This window comes from Lampetra planeri, unplaced genomic scaffold (genome assembly GCF_965212315.1).
Source record: "Lampetra planeri unplaced genomic scaffold, kcLamPlan1.2.h2 scaffold_362, whole genome shotgun sequence".
Taxonomy (NCBI): Eukaryota; Metazoa; Chordata; class Hyperoartia; order Petromyzontiformes; family Petromyzontidae; genus Lampetra; species Lampetra planeri.
The window spans coordinates 30,001-56,970 of NW_027615185.1; the positions used below are offsets into that span (position 1 = coordinate 30,001).

At 57.7% G+C, this 26,970-nt stretch overlaps 1 protein-coding gene across 4 annotated transcripts in view; it reads left to right on the forward strand.

The window, feature by feature from the left end:
- Positions 1–26,970, forward strand: part of USP9X (ubiquitin specific peptidase 9 X-linked) — a 52,264-nt gene that overhangs the window by 19,404 nt on the left and 5,890 nt on the right. For all 4 annotated transcript variants that reach the window (XM_078623651.1, XM_078623654.1, XM_078623656.1 and 1 more), the window contains exons 12-29: positions 189–395; positions 730–863; positions 6,913–7,046; positions 9,419–9,506; positions 10,212–10,462; positions 12,092–12,183; positions 13,866–13,961; positions 15,362–15,573; positions 16,230–16,386; positions 16,812–16,895; positions 17,539–17,688; positions 18,714–18,834; positions 19,520–19,920; positions 20,939–21,064; positions 23,346–23,471; positions 23,843–24,009; positions 25,130–25,238; positions 26,231–26,377. In XM_078623651.1, the coding sequence (XP_078479777.1) occupies positions 189–395; positions 730–863; positions 6,913–7,046; positions 9,419–9,506; positions 10,212–10,462; positions 12,092–12,183; positions 13,866–13,961; positions 15,362–15,573; positions 16,230–16,386; positions 16,812–16,895; positions 17,539–17,688; positions 18,714–18,834; positions 19,520–19,920; positions 20,939–21,064; positions 23,346–23,471; positions 23,843–24,009; positions 25,130–25,238; positions 26,231–26,377 (2,802 nt within the window). The remainder of the gene's footprint in view (positions 1–188; positions 396–729; positions 864–6,912; positions 7,047–9,418; positions 9,507–10,211; positions 10,463–12,091; positions 12,184–13,865; positions 13,962–15,361; positions 15,574–16,229; positions 16,387–16,811; positions 16,896–17,538; positions 17,689–18,713; positions 18,835–19,519; positions 19,921–20,938; positions 21,065–23,345; positions 23,472–23,842; positions 24,010–25,129; positions 25,239–26,230; positions 26,378–26,970) is intronic.

Below are 26,970 nucleotides of genomic sequence, written 5' to 3' on the forward strand. Positions count from 1 at the left end.
TGGTTTTGGTGAGCGAGAGTGGAGTGAGTGTTCGAGCGAGTGCATGCATGGGTGAGTGAGCGAGCGACCGAGCACGCTCGCTTGTGCGCTCCCATCGTCCCACCTCACCTCTTCCCCCGCTCACCCTCCGCTCACCCTCCGCTCACCCTCCGCTCACCCTCCGCTCACCCTCCGCTCACCCTCGCCAGGCGAGCTGGACCAACGCGAGCAAGAAGCAGCGCGAGAAGCTGCTGGAGCTGATCCGGCGGCTGGCGGAGGACGACAAGGACGGGGTGATGGCGCACAAGGTGCTGAGCCTGCTGTGGAACCTGGCACACAGCGACGACGTCCCCGTCGACATCATGGACCAGGCGCTGAGCGCGCACATCAAGATCCTGGACTACAGCTGCTCGCAGGCACGCAACACTCGCGCACCGCACGCACGGGCACACGCGCGTGTACATGCGCGTGTGGTGGTGGTGGTGACGGTGTGGTAGTGATGGTGGTGGTGGTCACCGTGTGGTGGTGGTGGTGGTGACCGTGTGGTGGTGGTGGTGACGGTGTGCTCGTGATGGTGGTGGTGGTGACGGTGTGCTCGTGATGGTGGTGGTGGAGACGGTGTGCTCGTGATGGTGGTGGTGGTGACCGTGTGGTGACGGTGTGGTGGTGACGGTGTGGTGGTGACCTGTGTGGTAGTGATGGTGGTGATTGTGACCGTGTGGTGGTGGTGGTGTTGTTGTTGTGACGCAGGACCGTGACTCCCAGAAGATGCAGTGGATCGACCGCTTCATCGAAGAGCTGCGTAACGACAAGTGGGTCATCCCGGCACTAAAGCAGATCAAGGAGATCTGCAGCCTGTTCGGAGAAGCCCCGCAGAACGTCAGGTGACCCGCCTGCCCACCCACCACCACTCGCCACCACTCGCCACCACTCGCCACCACTCGCCACCACTAACCACCACTCGCCACCACTCGCCACCACTCGCCACCACTCGCCACCACTCGCCACCACTCGCCACCACTCGCCACCACTAACCACCACTCGCCACCACTCACCACCACTCGCCTCCTCCCCTTCACCACCACTCGCCACCACTCGCCACCACTCGCCACCACTCGCCACCACTCGCCACCACTCGCCATCACTCGCCATCACTCGCCACCACTCGCCACCACTCGCCACCACTCGCCACCACTCGCCACCACTCGCCACCACTCGCCACCACTCGCCATCACTCGCCACCACTCGCCATCACTCGCCACCACTCGCCACCACTCGCCACCACTCGCCACCACTCGCCACCACTCGCCACCACTCGCCACCACTCGCCACCACTCGCCACCACTCGCCTCCTCCCCTTCACCACCACTCGCCACCACTCGCCACCACTCGCCACCACTCGCCACCACTCGCCACCACTCGCCACCACTCGCCACCACTCGCCACCACTCGCCACCACTCGCCACCACTCGCCACCACTCGCCACCACTCGCCACCACTCGCCACCACTCGCCACCACTCGCCACCACTCGCCACCACTCGCCTCCTCCCCTTCACCACCACTCGCCACCACTCGCCACCACTCGCCACCACTCGCCACCACTCGCCACCACTCGCCACCACTCGCCACCACTCGCCACCACTCGCCACCACTCGCCACCACTCGCCACCACTCGCCACCACTCGCCACCACTCGCCACCACTCGCCACCACTCGCCACCACTCGCCACCACTCGCCACCACTAACCACCACTCCCCACCACTCGCCTCCTCCCCTTCACCACCACTCACCACCACCCACCACCACTCGCCACCACTCACCACCACTCGCCTCCTCCCACCACCACTCGCCACCACTCGCCACCACTCGCCACCACTCGCCACCACTAACCACCACTCACCACCACTCACCACCACTCGCCTCCTCCCCTTCACCACCACTCACCACCACCCACCACCACTCGCCATCACTCACCACCACTCGCCTCCTCCCACCACCACTCGCCACCACTCGCCACCACTCACCACCACTCACCACCACTCGCCTCCTCCCCTTCACCACCACTCACCACCACTCACCACCACTCACCACCACCCACCACCACTCGCCACCACTCACCACCACTCGCCTCCTCCCACCACCACTCACCACCACTCACCACCACTCACCACCACTCGCCTCCTCCCCTTCACCACCACTCACCACCACCCACCACCACTCACCACCACTCACCACCACTCGCCTCCTCCCACTCACCACCACCCACCACCACTCACCACCACTCACCACCACTCACCACCACTCACCACCACTCACCACCACTCACCACCACTCGCCCCCTCCCCTTCACCACCACTCACCACCACTCGCCTCCTCCCCTTCACCACCACCCACCACCACTCACCACCACTCACCTCCTCCCACTCACCACCACCCACCACCACTCACCACCACTCACCACCACTCACCACCACTCACCACCACTCACCACCACTCACCACCACTCGCCTCCTCCCACTCACCACCACCCACCACCACTCACCACCACTCACCACCACTCACCACCACTCACCACCACTCACCACCACTCACCACCACTCACCACCACTCACCACCACTCGCCTCCTCCCCTTCACCACCACTCGCCACCACTAACCACTACTCACCACCACTCGCCTCCTCCCCTTCACCACCACTCACCACCACCCACCACCACTCACCACCACTCACCATCACTAACCACCACTCACCACCACTCGCCTCCTCCCACTCACCACCACTCACCATCACTAACCACCACTCACCACCACTCGCCTCCTCCCCTTCACCACCACTCACCATCACTAACCACCACTCACCACCACTCGCCTCCTCCCACTCACCACCACTCACCACCACCCACCACCACACACCATCACTAACCACCACTCACCAACACTCACCACCACTCACCACCACCCACCACCACCCACCACCACTCACCACCACTCACCACCACTCACCATCACTCCCCTCCTCCCCTTCACCACCACTCACCACCACTCACCACCACTCACCACCACTCACCACCACTCACCACCACTCACCACCACTCACCACCACTCACCACCACTCCCCTCCCACCATCCTACCTTGGCTACGTACGATACTACCCACTACACTATTATACACTGCACTCCACTCAACTATAGTACACTACACATTGCACTACACAACTATACACTATGCTCTGTACTGTGTGGAAGAAGTTAAACGTAAATCTTGACTTGAAGCTTAAGGTAAAGTCACGTAGATAGGTTCAAAGAAAATAACCAAAAAAACTACGACGTTTCGATCGCAACAAAAGCAATCGTCATCAGGAGGAAAAAAGGAGGGAGAAAGCTGCTGAGGCAAACAGCCCGCAAGCAGCCCGCAAGCAGCCCGCAAACAGCCTGTAAACAGCCTGCACACAGCCCGCACACAGCCTGTAAACAGCCTGTAAACAGCCTGTAAACAGCCTGTAAACAACCTGTAAACAGCCTGTAAACAGCCTGCACACAGCCCGCACACAGCCTGTAAACAGCCTGTAAACAGCCTGTAAACAGCCTGTAAACAGCCTGTAAACAGCCCGCAAGCAGCCCGCAAACAGCCTGTAAACAGCCTGCACACAGCCCGCACACAGCCTGTAAACAGCCTGTAAACAGCCTGTAAACAGCCTGTAAACAGCCTGTAAACAGCCTGCACACAGCCCGCACACAGCCCGCAAACAGCCCGTAAACAGCCTGTAAACAGCCTGTAAACAGCCTGTAAACAGCCTGTAAACAGCCTGTAAACAGCCTGTAAACAGCCTGTAAACAGCCTGTAAACAGCCTGTAAACAGCCTGCAAACAGCCTGTAAACAGCCTGCACACAGCCTGCACACAGCCTGTAAACAGCCTGCACACAGCCCGCACACAGCCCGCAAACAGCCCGCAAACAGCCCGTAAACAGCCCGTAAACAGCCTGTAAACAGCCTGTAAACAGCCTGTAAACAGCCTGTAAACAGCCTGTAAACAGCCTGTAAACAACCTGTAAACAACCTGTAAACAGCCTGTAAACAGCCTGTAAACAGCCTGTAAACAGCCTGTAAACAGCCTGTAAACAACCTGTAAACAGCCTGTAAACAGCCTGCACACAGCCCGCACACAGCCTGTAAACAGCCTGTAAACAGCCTGTAAACAGCCTGTAAACAGCCTGTAAACAGCCCGCAAGCAGCCCGCAAACAGCCTGTAAACAGCCTGCACACAGCCCGCACACAGCCTGTAAACAGCCTGTAAACAGCCTGTAAACAGCCTGTAAACAGCCTGTAAACAGCCTGCACACAGCCCGCACACAGCCCGCAAACAGCCCGTAAACAGCCTGTAAACAGCCTGTAAACAGCCTGTAAACAGCCTGTAAACAGCCTGTAAACAGCCTGTAAACAGCCTGTAAACAGCCTGTAAACAGCCTGTAAACAGCCTGCAAACAGCCTGTAAACAGCCTGCACACAGCCTGCACACAGCCTGTAAACAGCCTGCACACAGCCCGCACACAGCCCGCAAACAGCCCGCAAACAGCCCGTAAACAGCCCGTAAACAGCCTGTAAACAGCCTGTAAACAGCCTGTAAACAGCCTGTAAACAGCCTGTAAACAGCCTGTAAACAACCTGTAAACAACCTGTAAACAGCCTGTAAACAGCCTGTAAACAGCCTGTAAACAGCCTGTAAACAGCCTGTAAACAGCCTGTAAACAGCCTGTAAACAACCTGTAAACAACCTGTAAACAGCCTGTAAACAGCCTGTAAACAGCCTGTAAACAACCTGTAAACAACCCGCAAACAGCCTGTAAACAGCCTGTAAACAGCCTGTAAACAGCCTGTAAACAACCTGTAAACAGCCCGTAAACAGCCTGTAAACAGCCTGTAAACAGCCTGTAAACAGCCTGTAAACAGCCTGTAAACAACCTGTAAACAACCTGTAAACAGCCTGTAAACAGCCTGTAAACAGCCTGTAAACAACCTGTAAACAACCCGCAAACAGCCTGTAAACAGCCTGTAAACAGCCTGTAAACAGCCTGTAAACAACCTGTAAACAGCCCGTAAACAGCCTGTAAACAGCCTGTAAACAGCCTGTAAACAGCCTGTAAACAGCCTGTAAACAACCTGTAAACAACCCGCAAACAGCCTGTAAACAGCCTGTAAACAGCCCGCAAACAGCCCGTAAACAGCCTGTAAACAGCCTGTAAACAACCCGCAAACAGCCCGTAAACAGCCTGTAAACAGCCTGTAAACAGCCCGCAAACAGCCCGTAAACAGCCTGTAAACAGCCTGTAAACAACCCGCAAACAGCCCGCAAACAGCCCGCAAACAACCTGTAAACAACCCGTAAACAGCCTGTAAACAGCCTGTAAACAACCTGTAAACAGCCTGTAAACAACCCGCAAACAGCCCGCAAACAGCCCGTAAACAGCCTGTAAACAACCCGTAAACAGCCTGTAAACAGCCTGTAAACAACCTGTAAACAGCCTGTAAACAGCCCGCAAACAGCCCGCAAACAGCCCGCAAACAGCCTGTTAACAGCCCGCAAACAGCCCGCAAACAGCCCGCAAACAACCTGTAAACAGCCCGCAAACAGCCCGCAAACAGCCCGCAAACAGCCCGCAAACAGCCCGCAAACAGCCCGCAAACAGCCCGCAAACAACCTGTAAACAGCCCGCAAACAGCCCGCAAACAGCCCGCAAAGAGCCTGTAAACAGCCCGCAAACAGCCCGCAAAGAGCCCGCAAAGAGCCTGTAAACAGCCCGCAAACAGCCTGTAAACAGCCTGTAAACAGCCTGCAAACAGCCCGCAAACAGCCCGCAAACAGCCCGCAAACAACCTGTAAACAGCCCGCAAACAACCCGCAAACAGCCCGCAAACAGCCCGCAAACAACCTGTAAACAACCTGTAAACAACCTGCAAACAGCCCGCAAACAACCCGCAAACAGCCCGCAAACAGCCCGCAAACAACCTGTAAACAACCTGTAAACAACCTGTAAACAGCCCGCAAACAACCCGCAAACAGCCCGCAAACAGCCCGCAAACAACCTGTAAACAACCTGTAAACAACCTGTAAACAACCTGCAAACAGCCCGCAAACAACCTGTAAACAGCCCGCAAACAACCCGCAAACAGCCCGCAAACAGCCCGCAAACAACCTGTAAACAACCTGTAAACAACCTGTAAACAGCCCGCAAACAACCTGTAAACAGCCCGCAAACAGCCCGCAAACAGCCCGCAAACAGCCCGCAAACAACCTGTAAACAACCTGTAAACAACCTGCAAACAGCCCGCAAACAACCCGCAAACAGCCCGCAAACAGCCCGCAAACAGCCCGCAAACAGCCCGCAAACAACCTGTAAACAGCCTGTAAACAGCCTGCAAACAGCCCGCAAACAGCCCGCAAACAACCTGTAAACAGCCCGCAAACGGCCTGTAAACAACCTGTAAACAACCTGTAAACAGCCTGCAAACAGCCCGCAAACAACCTGTAAACAGCCCGCAAACGGCCCGCAAACGGCCCGCAAACAGCCCGCAAACAGCCCGCAAACAGCCCGCAAACAGCCCGCCTCAGCAGCTTTCCTGATGACGATTTCTCGTGTTGCGATCGAAACATCGTAGTTTTTTGTTCTTTTCTTTGAACCTATCTTCGTGACTTTACCGAAAGACCCAAGAATACGTGAAACGTACGTGAATACATCCACGCTTCATCGTTCGGCGCATCTGTCTCTCTCTCTCGCGCCCGTGTCTGTCTGTCTGTCTCTCTCTCTCGCGCGTCTGTCTGTCTCTCTCTCTCGCGCGTCTGTCTGTCTGTCTCTCTCGCGCGCGTGTCTGTCTGTCTGTCTCTCTCTCTCGCGCGTCTGTCTGTCCGTCTCTCTCGCGCGTGCGCCGTCACCAGCCAAATGCAGCGCAATCCCCACGTGTTCTACCGGCACGACCTCATCAACCAGCTGCAGCAGAACCACATGCTGGTGACGCTGGTGGCAGAGAACCTCGCTGCCTACATGGACGTCATGAAGCAGTACGCCAAGGGTAACGCCACGCTCGCACTCACACGCACACTAGCACACTCGCACACTATCACACTCGCACACTCGCTCGCTCACACGCACACTCACACACACTCGCACGCACACTAGCACACTCGCTCACACGCACACTAGCACACTCGATCACACGCACACACTCGCTCACACGCACACTCACACGCACTCGCTCACACGCTCTCGCGCACTCACGCACACTCGCTCACAGACACACTAGCACACTCGCTCACACGCTCTCACGCACTCACGCACACTCGCTCACAGACACACTAGCACACTCGCTCACACGCACTCACGCGCTCACACGCACACTCGCTCACACGCACTCACGCACACTCGGTCACACACGCGCACTAGCATACTCGCTCACAGACACTAGCACACTCGCTCACACACACACTAGCACACTCGCTCACAGACACACTAGCACACTCGCTCACAGACACACTAGCACACTCGCTCACACACACACTAGCACACTCGCTCACACACACACTAGCACACTCGGTCACACACACACTAGCACACTCGCTCACAGACACACTAGCACACTCGCTCACAGACACTAGCACACTCGCTCACACGCACACTAGCACACTCGCTCACAGACACTAGCACACTCGCTCACACGCACACTAGCACACTCGCTCACAGACACACTAGCACACTCGCTCACAGACACTAGCACACTCGCTCACACACACACTAGCACACTCGCTCACACGCACACTAGCACACTCGCTCACACGCACACTAGCACACTCGCTCACAGACACACTAGCACACTCGCTCACAGACACTAGCACACTCGCTCACACACACACTAGCACACTCGCTCACACGCACACTAGCACACTCACTCACACGCACACTAGCACACTCGCTCACAGACACACTAGCACACTCGCTCACAGACACTAGCACACTCGCTCACACACACACTAGCACACTCGCTCACACGCACACTAGCACACTCGCTCACAGACACACTAGCATACTCGCTCACAGACACTAGCACACTCGCTCACAGACACACTAGCACACTCGCTCACACACTAGCACACTCGCTCACACACACACTAGCACACTCGGTCACACACACACTAGCACACTCGCTCACAGACACACTAGCACACTCGCTCACAGACACTAGCACACTCGCTCACACGCACACTAGCACACTCGCTCACACACACACTAGCACACTCGCTCACAGACACTAGCACACTCGCTCACACGCACACTAGCACACTCGCTCACAGACACACTAGCACACTCGCTCACAGACACACTAGCACACTCGCTCACAGACACTAGCACACTCGCTCACAGACACTAGCACACTCGCTCACAGACACTAGCACACTCGCTCACACGCACACTAGCACACTCGCTCACACGCACACTAGCACACTCGCTCACACACACACTAGCACACTCGCTCACGCGTACACACACTAGCACACTAGCACACTCGCTCACACGCACTCGCGCGCTCACACGCACACTAGCACACTCGCTCACACTCACACTAGCACACTCGCTCACACTAGCACACTCGCTCACACACACACTAGCACACTCGCTCACACGCACGCTCACACGCACGCTCACACGCACGCTCACACGCACACTAGCACACTCGCTCACACGCACTCACGCACACTCGCTCACACACACTCGCTCACACACACACTCGATTCACACGCACGCGCTCAATCACGCGCGCACTTGTTCACGCGCGCGCTCACACGCACACTCAGTCACGCTCGTGTGCCGTGCCGGCCTTCATAGGCGCTACTCGCTATCAGCACTTGCCCCAACAGTCTGTCAAGGGTATACGGGGGTCTTTGTGTGTGTGCGTGTGTGTACCCATGTGTGTGCTTGCGTGTGCATACTCATGTGTGTGCGTGTGCTCATGTGTGTGTTCTTGCATGTGCTCATGTGTGTGTTCTTGCGTGTGCTCATGTGTGTGTTCTTGCGTGTGCTCATGTGTGTGTTCTTGCGTGTGCTCATGTGTGTGTTCTTGCGTGTGCTCATGTGTGTACTCATGTGCGTGCGTGTGCTCATGTGTGTTTTCTTGCGTGTGCTCATGTGTGTACTCATGTGCGTGCGTGTGCTCATGTGTGTGCTTGCGTGTGCTCATGTGTGTGTTCTTGCGTGTGCTCATATGTGTACTCGTGTGTGTGCGTGCGTGTACTCATGTGTGTGCGTGCGTGTACTCATGTGTGTGTTCTTGCGTGTGCTCGTGTGTGTGCTTGCGTGTGCTTGTGTGTGCTTGCGTGTGCTCATGTGTGTGCGTGCGTGTGCTCATGTGTGTGCTTGCGTGTGCTCATGTGTGTGTTCTTGCGTGTGCAGAGCATCCGGAGTACGACCCGCTGAGTGTGCGTCCCGGCAGCCGCTACAGCCACGTGCAGGAGGTGCAGGAGCGGCTCGCCTTCCTCAGGTGCTCACCCCGCCGCCTCCCACCCCTCCCCTCCCCTCGCCCTTCACCCCGACCCGAGCCTTCTCGGACCTCTGCTGGCCTTCGTGGGCAGCACCGAGCCGCCTCAAGCCTCGGGGGCCCTTTCACGCCGCCCGCCTTGGCCCTTCTCAACCATCCTCTGAGCTCCTTTGTGGGCCTTCACGGGCCCTTTGTGTGCCGTCTCGGGCCTTCGTTGGCCTCGGGCCCTTGTCCGGCGCTTAGTGGGCCTTTGCTGGGCCTTCGTTGGTCCTTTGTTCGGCCTTTGTGGCCTTTTGCTCGCCTTCTCCGCACCATCGCTGCACTTGGCTGGCCTCAGGCCCTTCTCCCTCAGGCCCTTTGCGGGCCTTTGCGGGCCTTTGCGGGCCTTTGCGGGCCTTCTCGCGCGTGACTGAGCCACTTGAAACCTTCGCAATCGCCCGCCGTGTGTCCAGAACCCTCCTCGTGCTGCTGCCATCAGCTTTACCTGACGTCCACTTGTCGTCTCTCTCCCCCCTCTCTCTCCCCCCTCTCTCTCTCCCCCCCCTCTCTCCCACCTCTCTCCCCCTCTCTCCCACCTCTCTCACCCACCTCTCTCTCCCTTCTCTCTCTCCCCTCTCTCTCCCCCCTCTCTCCCACTCTCCCTGCACCTTGTTGCTTCCCCTACCGTTACCCCCCCCCCCCCCCACACGGTCTCCCTCCACCCCTCAGGTTCCTGCTGAAGGACGGGCAGCTGTGGCTGTGCTCCCCGCAAGCGAAGCAGATCTGGCGCTGCTTGGCGGAGAGCGCCGTCTACCTGTGCGACCGCGAGGCCTGCTTCAGGTGGTTCTCCAAGCTGATGGGCGACGAGCCCGACCTGGACCCCGACATCAACAAGGAGTTCTTCGAGAGCAACGTGCTGCAGCTGGACCCCTCGCTGCTCACCGAGAACGGCATGAAGTGCTTCGAGAGGTTCTTCAAGGGTGAGGCCCGCTCACTCACTCACTCACTCACCCGCTCACCGACTCACCCGCTCACCGACTCGCCCACTCACCGACTCGTCCACTCACCGACTCGCCCGCTCACCGACTCGCCCGCTCACTGACTCGCCCGCTCACTGACTCACCCGCTCACTCACTCACCCGCTCACTTACTCACCCACTCACCGACTCATCCGCTCACCCGCTCACTCACTCACCCACTCACCGACTCACCCGCTCACTGACTCACCCGCTCACTCACTCACCCGCTCACTCACTCACCCGCTCACTGACTCACCCGCTCACTGACTCACCCGCTCACTCACTCACCCGCTCACTGACTCACCCGCTCACTCGCTCACTGACTCACCCGCTCACTCACTCACCCGCTCACTCACTCACCCGCTCACTTACTCACCCACTCACCGACTCACCCGCTCACCCGCTCACCCGCTCACTCACTCACCCGCTCCCCGACTCACCCGCTCACTGACTCACCCGCTCACCGACTCACCCGCTCACTCACCCGCTCACTGACTCACCCGCTCACTGACTCACCCGCTCACTGACTCACCCGCTCACTCACTCACCCGCTCACTGACTCACCCGCTCACTCACTCACCCGCTCACTCACTCACCCGCTCATCCACGCACCCGCTCACCGACTCGCCCGCTCACCGACTCGCCCACTCACTCACTCGCCCGCTCACCGACTAACCCGCTCACTCACTCACCCGCTCACTCACTCACCCGCTCATCCACGCACCCGCTCACCGACTCACCCGCTCACCGACTCACCCACTCACTCACTCGCCCGCTCACCGACTCACCCGCTCACTCACTCACCCGCTCACTGACTCGCCCGCTCACTGACTCACCCGCTCACTGACTCGCCCACTCATTCACTCACCCGCTCACCGACTCACCCGCTCATCCAGGCACCTGCTCACTGACTCACCCGCTCACCGACTCACCCGCTCACCGACTCACCCGCTCACTGACTCACCCGCTCACTGACTCACCCGCTCACTCACTCACCCGCTCACCGACTCACCCGCTCACTCACTCACCTGCTCACTGACTCACCCGCTCACTGACTCACCCGCTCACTCACTCACCCGCTCACCGACTCACCCGCTCACCGACTCACCCGCTCACTCACTCACCCGCTCACTCACTCACCCGCTCACCGACTCACCCGCTCACTCACTCACCCGCTCACTGACTCACCCGCTCACCGACTCACCCGCTCACCGACTCACCCGCTCACCGACTCGCCCACTCACCGACTCACCAGCTCACCGACTCACCCGCTCACTCACTCACCCGCTCACTGACTCACCCGCTCACTGACTCACCCGCTCACCGACTCACCCGCTCACCCGCTCACCGACTCACCCGCTCACCGACTCACCCGCTCACCGACTCGCCCACTCACCGACTCACCCGCTCACCGACTCACCCGCTCACTGACTCACCCGCTCACTGACTCACCCGCTCACCGACTCACCCGCTCACTGACTCACCCGCTCACCGACTCGCCCACTCACCGACTCGCTTGTGGTGTTTGTTTTGAGAATTGTGGTTGTAATGTGGTTGTGGTGGTTGTGGTGGTTGTGGCGGTTGTTGCAGCGGTGAACTCTCGGGAGGGGAAGCTGGTTGCTAAGCGACGTGCGTACATGATGGATGACCTGGAGCTCATCGGCCTTGACTACCTGTGGAGGGTGCGTGTTGCCACGGCAACAACACACGGCAACAACACACGGCAACAACACACGGCAACAACACACGGCAACAACACACGGCAACAACACACGGCAACAACACACGGCAACAACACACGGCAACAACACACGGCAACAACACACGGCAACAACACACGGCAACAACACGGCGATCCGGTGACCCCAGTTCGATTGCCGCTCACGACCAACACCAGTGACGATTTTCCGAACTGAACCTGGGCCTCCCCTAGGTCGACTCGGCCTCAAATGAGTAGCTGGTGCGGTGTGTAGTAAACATCGCTAGCACTGGGGAGACAAAGGCGGCCGGGCGTGGTGCTGGCCACCCACCCCCTCGTGTGCCACAGTGGCGGCCTTAATGGGTGTTACTCAACTTTGGTGACTGCAGGAATTCATATTCTTTAGTTCTTTCGGTAAATTCACGGAGATAGAAAAAAAAAAATTAAGTGAATCAATAAACACGTGCTTGCTTCATTCAGACACTGTCGCCTCGACAGACCTGGTTTTCACCTGAGGACGGCTGCTTGCGTTGTGGCCGAAACGTCGTGAGAATTATTTTATTATGTTGCATTTTATTATTTTATTACTTCCCTTCTACGTGACTTTACCGAAAGAACCAAGAAGATGAATCCCTGCAGTCACGAAAGCTTTAAATCGAAATATAAAAATATTATATTAGTATATTATTTTATTATTTTATTATATTATATTTTATTTCATTATTCTATTATATTATTATGTTGCATTTTATTATTTTATTACTTCCCTTCTACGTGACTTTACCGAAAGAACCAAGAAGATGAATCCCTGCAGTCACGAAAGCTTTAAATCGAAACGAAGGAAGGTGCTTTGCAAGCCTACTGGCTATCAACAAAGATTCGTTCATGAAGCCGTCCATATCTACAGACACGGACACAATTTCAAGCGAGAGGATGGTGAAAACTCAGCAATCATTGTAAAGATGTCATCAGCCACTTTGGGTCATGACTTGATTAGTGTTTTCTTTGCAACCTCCACCGTCAGCAGTGTGAGTGTGTGGAGCGAGGTGCAGTGATTGCCTGGCGGCCCTTTTGATTGGTGTCCACCCACTGCGTTGGCGTTGCTTTCTCCGACATTAACATCATGCTGTTGACACACTTGGACTACGCCCATCTCTAAACCTTTACAAACAGTTTGTCTTTAGAGGCTAACTCCCCTTGTCCTGATGACGACCGCTTGTGTTGCGGTCGATACGTCGTGGTTTTTTGTTTTTATTACATTTTTATTATATTTAAATTTACTGAAAGAACCAAGAATAAGTCTACATTATAGACTGCCAGGACGCTCACTCAGGTTAAGAACCAGGCTACAGTCCACATTCGTGGTTTTTGTAGTTTATTTTATTTTAATTCACTTAATTTTTTATTAAGATTTTTCCGTTCTCCATGACTTTACCGAAAGAACTAAAGAATCGGTGTTATTCGCTAATAGCACTTGCCCCAAAAGTCTGTTCAAGGCTACCCGGGGGACCTTTGTATTTGTGTTCATCTTGATAGACTAGCTGATGTGCCTGCGTGCAATGTGCTGGTCACCCACCCCCTCGTGTGCCACAGTGCCGGCTCTCGTAGGCGCTTCTCGCTACTAACGGCACTTGCCCCAACGGCTTTGTCTGTGTGTGGTCGTAGCTGGTGATCCACGGCAGCGACGACATCGCAAACCGCGCCATCGACCTCCTGAAGGAGATCTACACCAACCTGGGGCCCCGGCTACAGACCAGCCAGGCAGGAGTCACGCAGAGTCACGCAGAGTCACGCAGAGTCACGCAGAGTCACGCGCAGACTCGCGCAGACTCGCGCAGACTCGCGCAGACTCGCGCAGACTCGCGCAGACTCGCGCAGACTCGCGCAGACTCGCGCAGACTCGCGCAGAGTCGCGCAGAGTCGCGCAGAGTCGCGCAGAGTCACGCAGAGTCACGCAGAGTCACGCAGAGTCACGCAGAGTCACGCAGAGTCACGCAGAGTCACGCAGAGACTCGCGCAAACTCACCAAGTCACACAGTCACACAGTCACAGACTCACACAGAATCACTGAGACTCACACAGAATCACTGAGACTCACACAGAATCACTGAGACTCACACAGAATCACTGAGACTCACACAGAATCACTGAGACTCACACAGAATCACTGAGACTCACACAGAATCACTGAGACTCACACAGAATCACTGAGACTCACACAGAATCACTGAGACTCACACAGAATCACTGAGACTCACACAGAATCACTGAGACTCACACAGAATCACTGAGACTCACACAGAATCACTGAGACTCACACAGAATCACTGAGACTCACACAGAATCACTGAGACTCACACAGAATCACTGAGACTCACACAGAATCACTGAGACTCACACAGAATCACTGAGACTCACACAGAATCACTGAGATTCACAGAATCACTGAGACTCACACAGAATCACTGAGACTCACACAGAATCACTGAGACTCACACAGAATCACTGAGACTCACACAGAATCACTGAGACTCACACAGAATCACTGAGACTCACACAGAATCACTGAGACTCACACAGAATCACTGAGACTCACACAGAATCACTGAGACTCACACAGAATCACTGAGACTCACACAGAATCACTGAGACTCACACAGAGTCACCGAGACTCACTGAGACTCACAGACTCACTGAGATTCACAGAATCACTGAGACTCACAGAATCACTGAGACTCACAGACTCATGGAGACTCACCAAGTCACACAGACTCACTGAGAATCACGGAGCCACACTGAGATGGCCATACTGCACCAATGTCTGTCTCATTCCAACGATCTCCGATGACCTCGTATGATCCCCGTCGGCAGTGGTGATGGTGGCGGTGCGATGACGGTGCGGTGGTGGTGCGGTGTCTGTGGCGGTGGCGGTGCGGTGGCGGTGCGGTGGCGGTGCGGTGTCTGTGGCGGTGCGGTGACGGTGGTGGTGTGGTGATGGTGGCGGGGCGGTGACGGTGGTGGGGCGGTGATGGTGGTGGTGACGGTGGTGGGGCAGTGACGGTGGTGGAGGTGCGGTGACGGTGGTGGAGGTGCGGTGACGGTGGTGGGGCGGTGATGGTGACGGTGGCGGTGTCTGTGACGGTGGCCACTGGCGTGAGCAGGTGGAGATCCACGAGGACTTTGTGCAGTCGTGCTTCGACCGTCTGCGTGCGTCGTACGGCACGCTGTGCGTGCTGGACGGCGACAAGGACGGCGTGAACGGGGCGCGCCAGGAGGCGGTGCGCATGGTGCGCGTGCTCACCGTGCTGCGCGAGTACGTCACCGAGTGTGACGGGGACTACCACGAGGAGAGGACCATCCTGCCCATGGCCCGGTGAGAGACGCCACGCCGCACCACCACGACACGCACGCACTGCCACAACACGCACCACCACCACCACGACGCACACACGTACAGGCACGCGCGCGCAAGCACGCGCACGCCAGCATGCGCGTGCACAGACACGTACGCACACAGGCCCTGCAACGAGCAGAAGCCCGTGGCCCGGTGCGTGCGGTGTGCGTTCCAAGCTTGGCTGACAATTTGTGTGCGGGCCGTGTGGCGTGGTGCGGTGTGTGCGGTGTGCGGTGTGGTGTGTGTGTGCGGTGTGTGTGTGGCGTGGTGCGGTGTGTGCATGGTGCGGTGTGTGCGGTGTGTGCGTGGTGCGGTGTGTGTGGTGTGTGTGGTGTGTGCGGTGTGTGCGGTGTGTGTGCGTGGTGCGGTGTGTGCGGTGTGTGCGTGGTGCGGTGTGTGCGTGGTGCGGTGTGTGCGGTGTGGTGTGTGCGGTGTGGTGTGTGCGGTGTGTGCGTGGCGCGGTGTGTGCGTGGTGTGTGTGCGGTGTACCGGTGTGTGTGCGGTGTACCGGTGTGTGTGCGGTGTACCGGTGTGTGTGCGGTGTGTGTGGTGTGTGTGGTGTGTGCGTGGTGTGTGTGGTGTGTGCGCGGTGTGTGTGCGGTGTGTGCGCGGTGTGTGCGTGGTGTGCGGTGCAGGGCGTTCCGAGGGAAGCACGTGTCGCTGGTGGTGCGGTTCCCGAGCCAGGCGAGGCAGGTGGAGGACCTGGACGTGTGGTCCCACACCAACGACTCGGTGGGGTCCGTGCGGCGCTACATCCTGTCGCGCGTCAAGGGCAACAGCGCACACACCAAGGTACGGTCCAGTGCGTTGTGTGATGAGTGGTGGTGTGTGTGGTGCAGTGTGTGTGTGTGTGGTGCAGTGTGGTGCAGTGTGTATGTGGGGAGCAGTGGCGCACAAGTTAGCGTGCTGCCATACGAAATTGGCAGAAACACGAGTTTGATTCCCTGTCACGTCCACCAACGCCATTGATGATTATCTTGATGAACTGGTCCTGGGCCTCTTCGAAGTCGACTCGGCCTCAAATGATTACCTGGTGCGATGTGTAGTAAACAGCCATTCGGGGGGAGACAAAGGCGGCCGGGTGTGGTGCTGGCCACCCACTCGTGTGCCACAGTGCCGGCCTTCATAGGTGCTGCTGCTGCTACTCGCTTCTATCAGCACTTGCCCCAACCGTCTGTGAGGCTACACGGGGGACCTTTGTCTTTGTCTGTGTGCAGGTGGAGTTGTACATCAATGGGGAGCTGGTGGACCCCAGCGAAGACCGCAAGCTCATTGGCCAGCTCAACCTCAAGGACAAGACGGTAACTAAGGCAACCAGATGGGTAACCATGGGGACCCGGGTTACCATGATGAGCTGGGGTGCAGGCAGTGTGTGTGTGTTGTGTGGCTTTACCCTGTGTAGTTGTGCTGTGTGTGCATGTACCGTGCGTGTGAATGGTGTGTGTACCGTGTGTGTGGATACTGCACCTCAGCGTGCGTGTACTGTGTTGATACTGCATGTCTGTGTGTGTGTGTACCGTGTGGCCTGGTCTCAGCTAGCTGTTGAAAGTTGCAAGCGATAGATTCAACATCGCTTGCAGCATCAACGGAGGGCAGAGGAACTACGCTCACAACAACGAGCGGAGCGCCGTGTGGCTAAAACACAACAAGTTGGCACAGTAGGGGGCACAGGTGGTGCATTGGCCACTCATCTCAGTCGACCCGTGGCACCTGCCGGGTCTGCCCCGTGACCTTCTGCCAGCGGGCGTTCGACACTTCACGCGGCCTTAACGTGCACATGGCCTGGCACAAGCGTCGTGGTGACGTCACCGCCACTTAGTGGCGAATGGCGGTTGTTGTTGTGTACCGCGTGTGTGTGTACCGCGTGTGTGTACTGCGTGCGTGTGTACCGTGCGTGAACCATGTGTGCATGTACCGCTGCCACCTTCGCCACGGTGTGCCCAGCTGATGACGGCGAAGCTGACGCAGGCGAGTGGCAACATGCCCTCCAGCCCGGACTCCTCCTCCGACTCCTCCACCGGCTCGCCCAGCAACCACGGCAACCGCTTCAGCGACGGGCCCAACGTCGAAGCCGAGAAATGCCTGCCGGGCGTGGTGCGTCGCCCTGCCACGCCACCACACCGCCACTACACCAACACCGCACTACCACCACTCCTCCACCTCGCCACACTACCAGCGCACTACCAGCGCACTGCCACCTGCACTCCCACCCCACTGCCACACCGCCACTACACCAACACCGCACTACCACCACTCCTCCACCTCGCCACACTACCAGCGCACTACCAGCGCACTGCCACCTGCACTCCCACCCCACTGCCACGCCGCCACTACACCAACACCGCACTACCACCACTCCTCCACCTTGCCACACTACCAGCGCACTACCAGCGCACTGCCACCTGCACTCCCACCCCACTGCCACACCGCCACTACACCAACACCGCACTACCACCACTCCTCCACCTCACCACACTACCAGCGCACTACCAGCGCACTGCCACCTGCACTCCCACCCCACTGCCACACCGCCACTACACCAACACCGCACTACCACCACTCCTCCACCTCACCACACTACCAGCGCACTACCAGCGCACTGCCACCTGCACTCCCACCCCACTGCCACACCGCCACTACACCAACACCGCACTACCACCACTCCTCCACCTCGCCACACTACCAGCACACTGCCACCTGCACTGCCACCTCACTGCCACACCGCCACTACACCAACACCGCACTACCACCACTCCTCCACCTCGCCACACTACCAGCGGACTGCCACCTGCACTGCCACCTCACTGCCACACCGCCACTACACCAACACCGCACTACCACCACACCTCCACCTCGCCACGCTACCAGCGCACCGCCAGCGCACTGCCACCTGGCACTCCCACCTCACTGCCACACCGCCACTACGCCAAACCACTGGCACCACAAACCACACCGCAACCACACCGCAACCACATCACACCGCAACCACACCACAACCACACCGCAACCACACCACAACCACACCCCGCCACACCACCGCACTGCCACTTTGCCCACTCAGCGGCGCTTACCCCGACAGTCTGATGAAGGCCACACGGGGGACCTGTGTCTGTGTGCAGATCATGTCCATGCAGCCGCAGTACGTGAGCTTCCTGTGGCAGATCGCGGACATGGGCAGCTCGCTGTGCATGCCCACGCTGCGCGACGGAGCCCGCACGCTCATGAAGCTCATGCCAGCCGGTACGGCGGGAACAGTCCCAACCACGCCAGCACCGGTGCCACCACCACCACCACCACTCGGCTCGCCACCACCGCCACTTAGCTTACCAGCACCACCCCGTTTAGACCCCTCTTTATCTAGCCGAAAAAAAGCTGTTTAGGCATGCGGTGGCTGGGCATGCGGGCTACATGACCCAGCCAACGCAGCCTTGCCTGCCGGAGGAGCTCACCAATGGAACTGTGTCCAGATCTTTCAAGGATTTGTGAGCTCCTCACACAATCCATCCTGCAGGTTAAACCCAGGATGGATCGCAGGCAGGCCAGCCTAAATGTTTCTAACCGTAGAAGTTGTTCCATTAGGGGGGGGTCCACGTTTCGCAAGCGTAGAGAAGGGAGGGAATGACCGTGGCCGAGAAGACCTGAAGCTTCGTGCGGAGCGACAGACCAGGTAGCTTCCACACAGCGTTACGCAGCCGATAAAAAGGTGTCGCTTGATTGATTCGGAATGAGACCTGTTGTCAAACCGGAGCCACCACCAATACCAATACCTGCCATTCACCACCAAGTGACGGTGATGTCACCATGGCACCTGTGCCAGGCCAAGTGCATCGCCACCACCACCGCTATTTATCTCTACGCTGCTCACCTCCCCACTGCTCCCACCCCACCTATCACCCTCACCCTCCCCCACCTCCACCACCACCAGATAACAAGACGGTGGAGCAGCTGCGTGCCCTGTGCCTGGACCGCGCGAAGCTGGGCGAGGACAGTCGTGGGCCCTCGCTCGAGTCGCTCTTCTTTGCGCCCAGCTGTTCGCGGGTGCTCTACCTGGCCGAGGTGGTCTACGCGCTGCTCATGCCGGCCAACGCCCCCCTCGGCGAGGAGGCCACCGAGTTCCAGTTCAACTTCTGCCGCAGCGGCGGCGTGCCCCTGGCGTTCGCCATGCTGTCGCGCAACAACTTCCTGCCGGGGGCGGACGCGGAGACGCGCCGAGCCGCCTGCCTCACCGCCCTCAAGGTGGCCAAGCTGACGCTGGCGGCCGTCGCCTACGGCCACGTGAGGGCCGTCGCCGAGGCCTGCCAGGCGCAGGAGCGGGCCGCGCCCACGGTGAGTGGCGGTGGCGGCGGTGGCGGCGGTGGCGGCGGTGGCGGCGGTGGCGGCGGTGGCGGTGGTGGTGGCGTCGGTGGCGGCGGTGGCGGCGGTGGTGTTGGCGGTGGTGGCGTTGGCGGTGGTGGCGGTGGTATTGGCGGTGGTGGCGGTGGCGGTGGTGGCGGCGGTGGTGGTGGTGGCAGCGGTGGTGGTGGTGGCAACCGCGGCAGCGACGATAACCGTCGTGGCCACTCGACCATGACCACCACCATCACCACGTCGCACGTCATAACGCGCACAACCATAACCACGACGGCCGCCGTCATCGCCGCCACAACCACCACGACCACCGCCACGGCGCACGCCATAACGCATAGCACCATAGCCACCACGACCACCACCACCACCACGGTGCAACCCATAACACACCAAAATACACGTCATAGCATACACCACCATAACAACCCACATGATAACCACCACCACCACGGCACACACCATAACAACCCACACCATAACCACCACATAACAACCCACATGATAACAACCACCACCACGGCACACACCATAACCACCACATAACAACCCACACTATAACAACCACCACGACCTACACCGCAACCCACACCACTCTCACACCATAGTCACCATCAGAACCCATACCATAACCCGCACCACAACCACAGTCACCCCTGGGGGATGTTTGGTGGGGGTTGGGGGGGGGTGAGGGTGTTGTGTGTGTGTGTAGTGATGGTGAGGATGGTGCGGTGTTGATGTGCGTGTGGTGATGATGTGCGTGTGGTGATGGTGATGGTGGTGCATTGTTGATGTGTGTGGTGATGGTGAGGGTGGTGCGGTGTTGGTGTGTGTGTGTGGTGATGGTGAGGGTGGTGCGGTGTTGGTGTGTGTGTGTGTGGTGATGGTCAGGATGGTGCGGTGTTGATCTGTGCCCCCTACTGCGCCAACGGTTGTGGTGAGGTTGTGGTACGGTTGTGGTGCGGTTGTGATGAGGTTCTGGTGCGTGTCTGTGGTTCAGATCTCCCCGGCGACGCACAACCAGGCGGTGATCCTGCAGAGTGCACTGCACCACATCCCCAACCCGGGTGCGGAGTGCATGCTGCGCAATGTTGCCATGCGCCTGGGACAGCAGATCACCGACGAGGTGACCCGCAACACAACAACAACAACACGGAAACACCGCAACACAGCAGCAGCAGCAACAACAACAATGCAACAACAACTCGCAGAAACAACACTAACACGGCAACAACCGCAAAGCACGTGTTAACAACAACACACAACAACACACAACAACACACAACAACACACAACAACACACAACAACACAGCCTTGACAGACTGTAGGGGCAAGTGCTGTTGGTGAGTGGCACCTATGAAAGCCGGCACAGCACACGAGGGGGTGGGTGGCCAGCACCACGCTACGCCTGGCCGCCTTTGTCTCACCAGTGGCGATGTTTGCTACACGCCGCACCAGGTACTCATTTGAGGCTGAGTCGACCTAGGGGAAGCCCAGGACCAGCTCAGATAATCATCATCGGTGTTGACCGTCAGGGGAATCGAACTCGGGCCGCCGTGTTTGTAGCGCAACTACACCACCGCTCCCCACGTACACGCATGTACACACAGGTGTGTACACACAGGTGTGTACACACAGGCGTACACATGCAGACGTACACATGCACACACGCGTACCCACGTGTGTGTGGTGTGAGCGCGCGCACAGGCGTGTAAGAACAGACCCGACACCTCGCTGATCTGCGTAAACACGCACACGTACACATACACACGCGTACACACACGCACGTGTACACATACACACACGTACACGTACACATACGTACACATACACACACGTACACGTACGCACGTGTACACACACGTACACACACACATACACACACGTATACGTACACATACACGTGCGTACACATACGCACGTGTACACACACGTACACACACGTATACGTACACATACACGTGCGTACACATACGCACGTGTACACACACGTACACACACACGTACACACACGTATACGTACACATACACGTGCGTACACATACGCACGTGTACACACACGTACACACACACGTACACACACGTATACGTACACATACACGTGCGTACACATACGCACGTGTACACACACGTACACACACACGTACACACACGCACACGTACACATACATGTGCGTACACATACGCACGTGTACACACACGTACACACACATACGTACACACACGCACACGTACACATACGCACGTGTACACACACACATACACACACGTACACATACACACACGTACACATACGCACGTGTACACACACACATACACACACGTACACATACACACACGTACACATACGCACGTGTACACACACGTACACACACACATACACACACGTACACATACACACACGTACACATACGCACGTGTACACACACGTACACGTACACATACGCACGTACACACACACATACACACACGTACACATACACACACGTACACGTACACATACGTACACATACGCACGTGTACACACACGTACACACACACATACGTACACACACACATACGTACACACACACATACACATACGTACACGTACACACACGTACACGTACACATACGTACACGTACACACGTACACGTACACACACGCGTGCACGTACACAAACAAGTTTACATACACATGTACGCGCACACGTGCGCACAAGTACACACACGCGTGTACACAACAACAACCGCCATTAGCCACTAAGTGGCGGTGACGTCACCACGTACACACACACACGCGTGCATGTACACACAAGCGTACGCACACGCGTACACACAAACACGTACACACACACACACACAAACACACGCGTACACACAAACACGTACACACACACACACAAACACACGCGTACACACACACGCGTACACACACACGCGTACACACACACACGTACACACTAACACACGCGTGCATGTACACACACGCGTACGCACACACACACTAACACACGCGTACACACAAACGCGTACACACACGCGTACACACACACGCGTACACACACACGCGTACACACACACGTACACACTAACACACGCGTGCATGTACACACAAGCGTACGCACACACGTACACACTAACACACGCGTACACACAAACACGTACACACACACACACACAAACACACGCGTACACACAAACGCGTACACACACACACAAACACACGCGTACACACAAACACGTACACACACACACAAACACACGCGTACACACACACGCGTACACACACACAAACACACGCGTACACACACACGCGTACACACACACACACAAACACACGCGTACACACACACGCGTACACACACACGTGCACACTAACACACGCGTGTGCGTGTGCGCTGGCGGTGTGGCCCCGCGTGCACAGGCGAGTAAGAACATCCCCGACATCTCGGTGATCCGCGAGATCCAGAAGATCTGCTGGGCGGCAGGCTGCGGCTGCGTCCACCTCGTCTTCTCCAGCAGCGACGAGATCTGCAAGATCTACGAGAAGGTGGCCAGTGGGGGGGGGGGGGTGAGGGGGGTGGGGGGTGGGGGCACGCGGGGGATGCAGATTCAACACGGGCTGACTGACGAATCGTGCTGTGGAGTCACTCCGATAAAGAGAGCCCCGTGGCTCACCCCGTGACTCACCCAGTGACTCACCAGGTGACTCACCAGGTGACACACACCGTGACTCACCAGGTGACTCACCCAGTGACTCACCAGGTGACTCGCCCCGTGACTCACCCCGTGACTCACCCCGTGACTCACCCCGTGACTCACCCAGTGACTCGCCCCGACACTCGCCCCGTCACTCGCCCCGTGACTCGCCCCGTGACTCACCCAGTCACTCTCCCCGTGGCTCTCCCCGCTCCCCACCAGAACAACGCCGGCAAGGAGCCGGACGCGGAGGATGAGCAGGTGTGCCGTGAGGCTCTGGAGGTGATCACGCTCTGCCTCGCGCTTGTACCCTCCGGCTCGGACGTCCTCAGCAAAGAGCGCGCCTGGCAGACCTTCATCATCGACCTGCTGCTGCACTGCCAGAGCCGGTAACCGTGGGGGGGGGCGGTGGCGGATGGTGCCGCTCGTGCCAGGCTAGGTGCACCTCGAGACCATCGGGTCAAGTGTGGGAGGTTTTGTCGCTGCTGCTGGCAGGAGGAGGTCACGGGACAGGCCCAGCAGATGCCATGGGGAGGATGACTGAGATGACCGGTAGATGCGCACCACCTGTGCCACCTACCGCGCAAACTCGCTGCGTTTTAGCTACCCGGCGCTCCGCTTGTTGTTGTGAGCGTCGCTCCTCATCCCTCCGTTGCTGGAGGGGCGACTGCCTCCGACTGTCCAGCAGCGTCCTTCACGAGCCCCCTCCATACCAGTCATTGGCAAGTCTACTCCATCCTCCTGCACCGTATCGGTCCATCTCTTCTGCAGCCCGTGTCGTGCCCGTTTGGCCCCACTATTCGGCATGTGGTGGCTGGGCATGCGGGCTACGTGACCCAGCCAAATGAAGCTTCGCCTGCCGGAGGAGCTCAATTGATGGGGTTGTCTAGAGGAGTTGTAATGCAGCCTGGTTAAACCCACAATCGATCGTCGTCATGCCAAGCCTAACTTCTTCAAACCTGCGCAGATGTTCCTCTCTCATACAAGGCTCCACATTTCTCAAGAATAGAAACAGGGAGGGAATGAATGTGCCCGAGAAGACTGGAAGCTTCGTGTGGAGCGATAGACAAAGGAGCTTCCACGCAGCAGCGTTACACGGCTGCTGAAAAGATAATGCCGCTCGGCTCATTCGGAGCGACACCTGTGCTTGTGCGTGTGTATGGGGAGCGGCGGCGCAGTGGTTGGCGCACTGCGCTGTGAGCCCGGCGACCCGAGTTCGATTCCCGCTCACGACCAAAACAGTGGGGAATAGCTGAAGCTGTTCGTGGGCCCTTCGCTAGGTCGACGTGGTCCTAAACGGTGTACCTGGCGCGGCGTGTAGGAAAGACGGCAGTGCCGCACTTGCCCCAACAGTCCGTTAAGGCTACACGGGGGACCTTCGTCTTTGTGCCCGTCTCTGTGTGTGTGGCCTTCATAGGCACTGCTGCTACTCGTGACAAGCCAGCACTTGCCCCGGTGGTTGTGTGAAGGCTACATGGGGGGGGGGGGGACCTTTGTCTTTGTTGTCAGGCCAATCAGGCAAACTGCTCAGGAGCAATTCTTCCTGATGGCCACCAAGTGCTGCATGGGCAACCGGCCGATCATCTTCTTCATCACGCTGCTCTTCACAGTGCTGGGGGTGAGCGCGCACACACACGCGCAGGTGCACACACAGGCGCAGGTACACACACACACGCGCAGGTGCACACACACGCGCAGGTACACACACACGCACAGGTGCACACACACACACTCACAGGTACGCACACATGCACACACACACGCGGGTACACACACACCGGGTACACACACACACGCACAGGTACACACACACGCGCTGGTACACACACACACGCTGGTACACACACACGCTGGTACACACACACGCACAGGTGCACACACACACACGCTCACAGGTACGCACACATGCACACACACGCGGGTACACACGCGCGGGTACACACGCGCGGGTACACACACACACACAGGTGCACACACACGCACACGCGCGCTGGTACACACACACACGCTGGTACACACACACGCACAGGTGCACACACACACACGCTCACAGGTACACACACATGCACACACACACGGGTACACACACACGCACAGGTGCACACACACACACGCTCACAGGTACACACACATGCACACACACACGGGTACACACACACGCACAGGTGCACACACACACACGCTCACAGGTACACACACATGCACACACACACGGGTACACACACACGCACAGGTGCACACACACACACGCTCACAGGTACACACACATGCACACACACACGGGTACACACACACACGCACAGGTGCACACACACGCACACGCGCGCTGGTACACACACACACGCTGGTACACACACACGCTGGTACACACACACGGGTACATACAGTGCGGCGACTACTTCATGCTGCTCCCTGTGTTATTGCCGTGTCTCTGTGTGTGTCTGTGTGTATTAATGCGGCGTGGTGTGTCTGTGTGTATTAATGCGGCGTGGTGTGTCTGTGTGTATTAATGCGGCGTGGTGTGTCTGTGTGTATTAATGCGGCGTGGTGTGTCTGTGTGTCTCTTTAATGCTGTGTGTGTCTGTGTGTGTGTGTCTGTGTGTGCATTAGACGACGGTGCGTGAGTGCGCGCGTCAATGCGGCGACTACTTCACGCTGCTGTGCCGGCTGCTCAACTACGCGTCGATCAGCAGCATCGCCGTGCAGAACGCCGAGGTGCAGCTCAACAATGAGATCGAGTGGCTCAAGCGCATCCGGGTACGTGGTGGTGGTGGTGGTGGTGATGGTGGTGATGGCGACGGTGGCATTGGTGGTGATGGTGGTGGTGGTGATGGTGGTGATGGTGGTGGTGGTGATGGAATTGCTGCTGATACCACTGCTGCTGATGTTGCTGCTGCTGATAACACTGCTGCTGATGCTACTGCTGCTGATGGTGTTGGCTGCGGTGCAGGTTAACTCGAGACGTGACAGCTGCTACTGATGCCACTGCTGCTGCTGTTGATGATGGTGATGATGATGGTGGTGATGGTGGTGATGGTGATGGTGGTGGTGATGATGGTGGTGGTGATGATGGTGGTGATGATGGTGATGATGGTGATGATGGTAGTGATGGTGATGATGGCGGTGATGATGATGGCGGTGATGATGATGATGGTGGTGATGGTGGTGGTGATGATGGTGGTGGTGATGGTGGTGGTGGTGATGATGGCGGTGATGATGGTGGTGGTGATGATGGTGGTGATGGTGATGGTGGTGATGATGGTGGTGATGGTGATGGTGGTGATGATGGTGATGATGATGGTGGTGGTGATGATGGCGGTGATGATGGTGGTGATGATGATGGTGGTGGT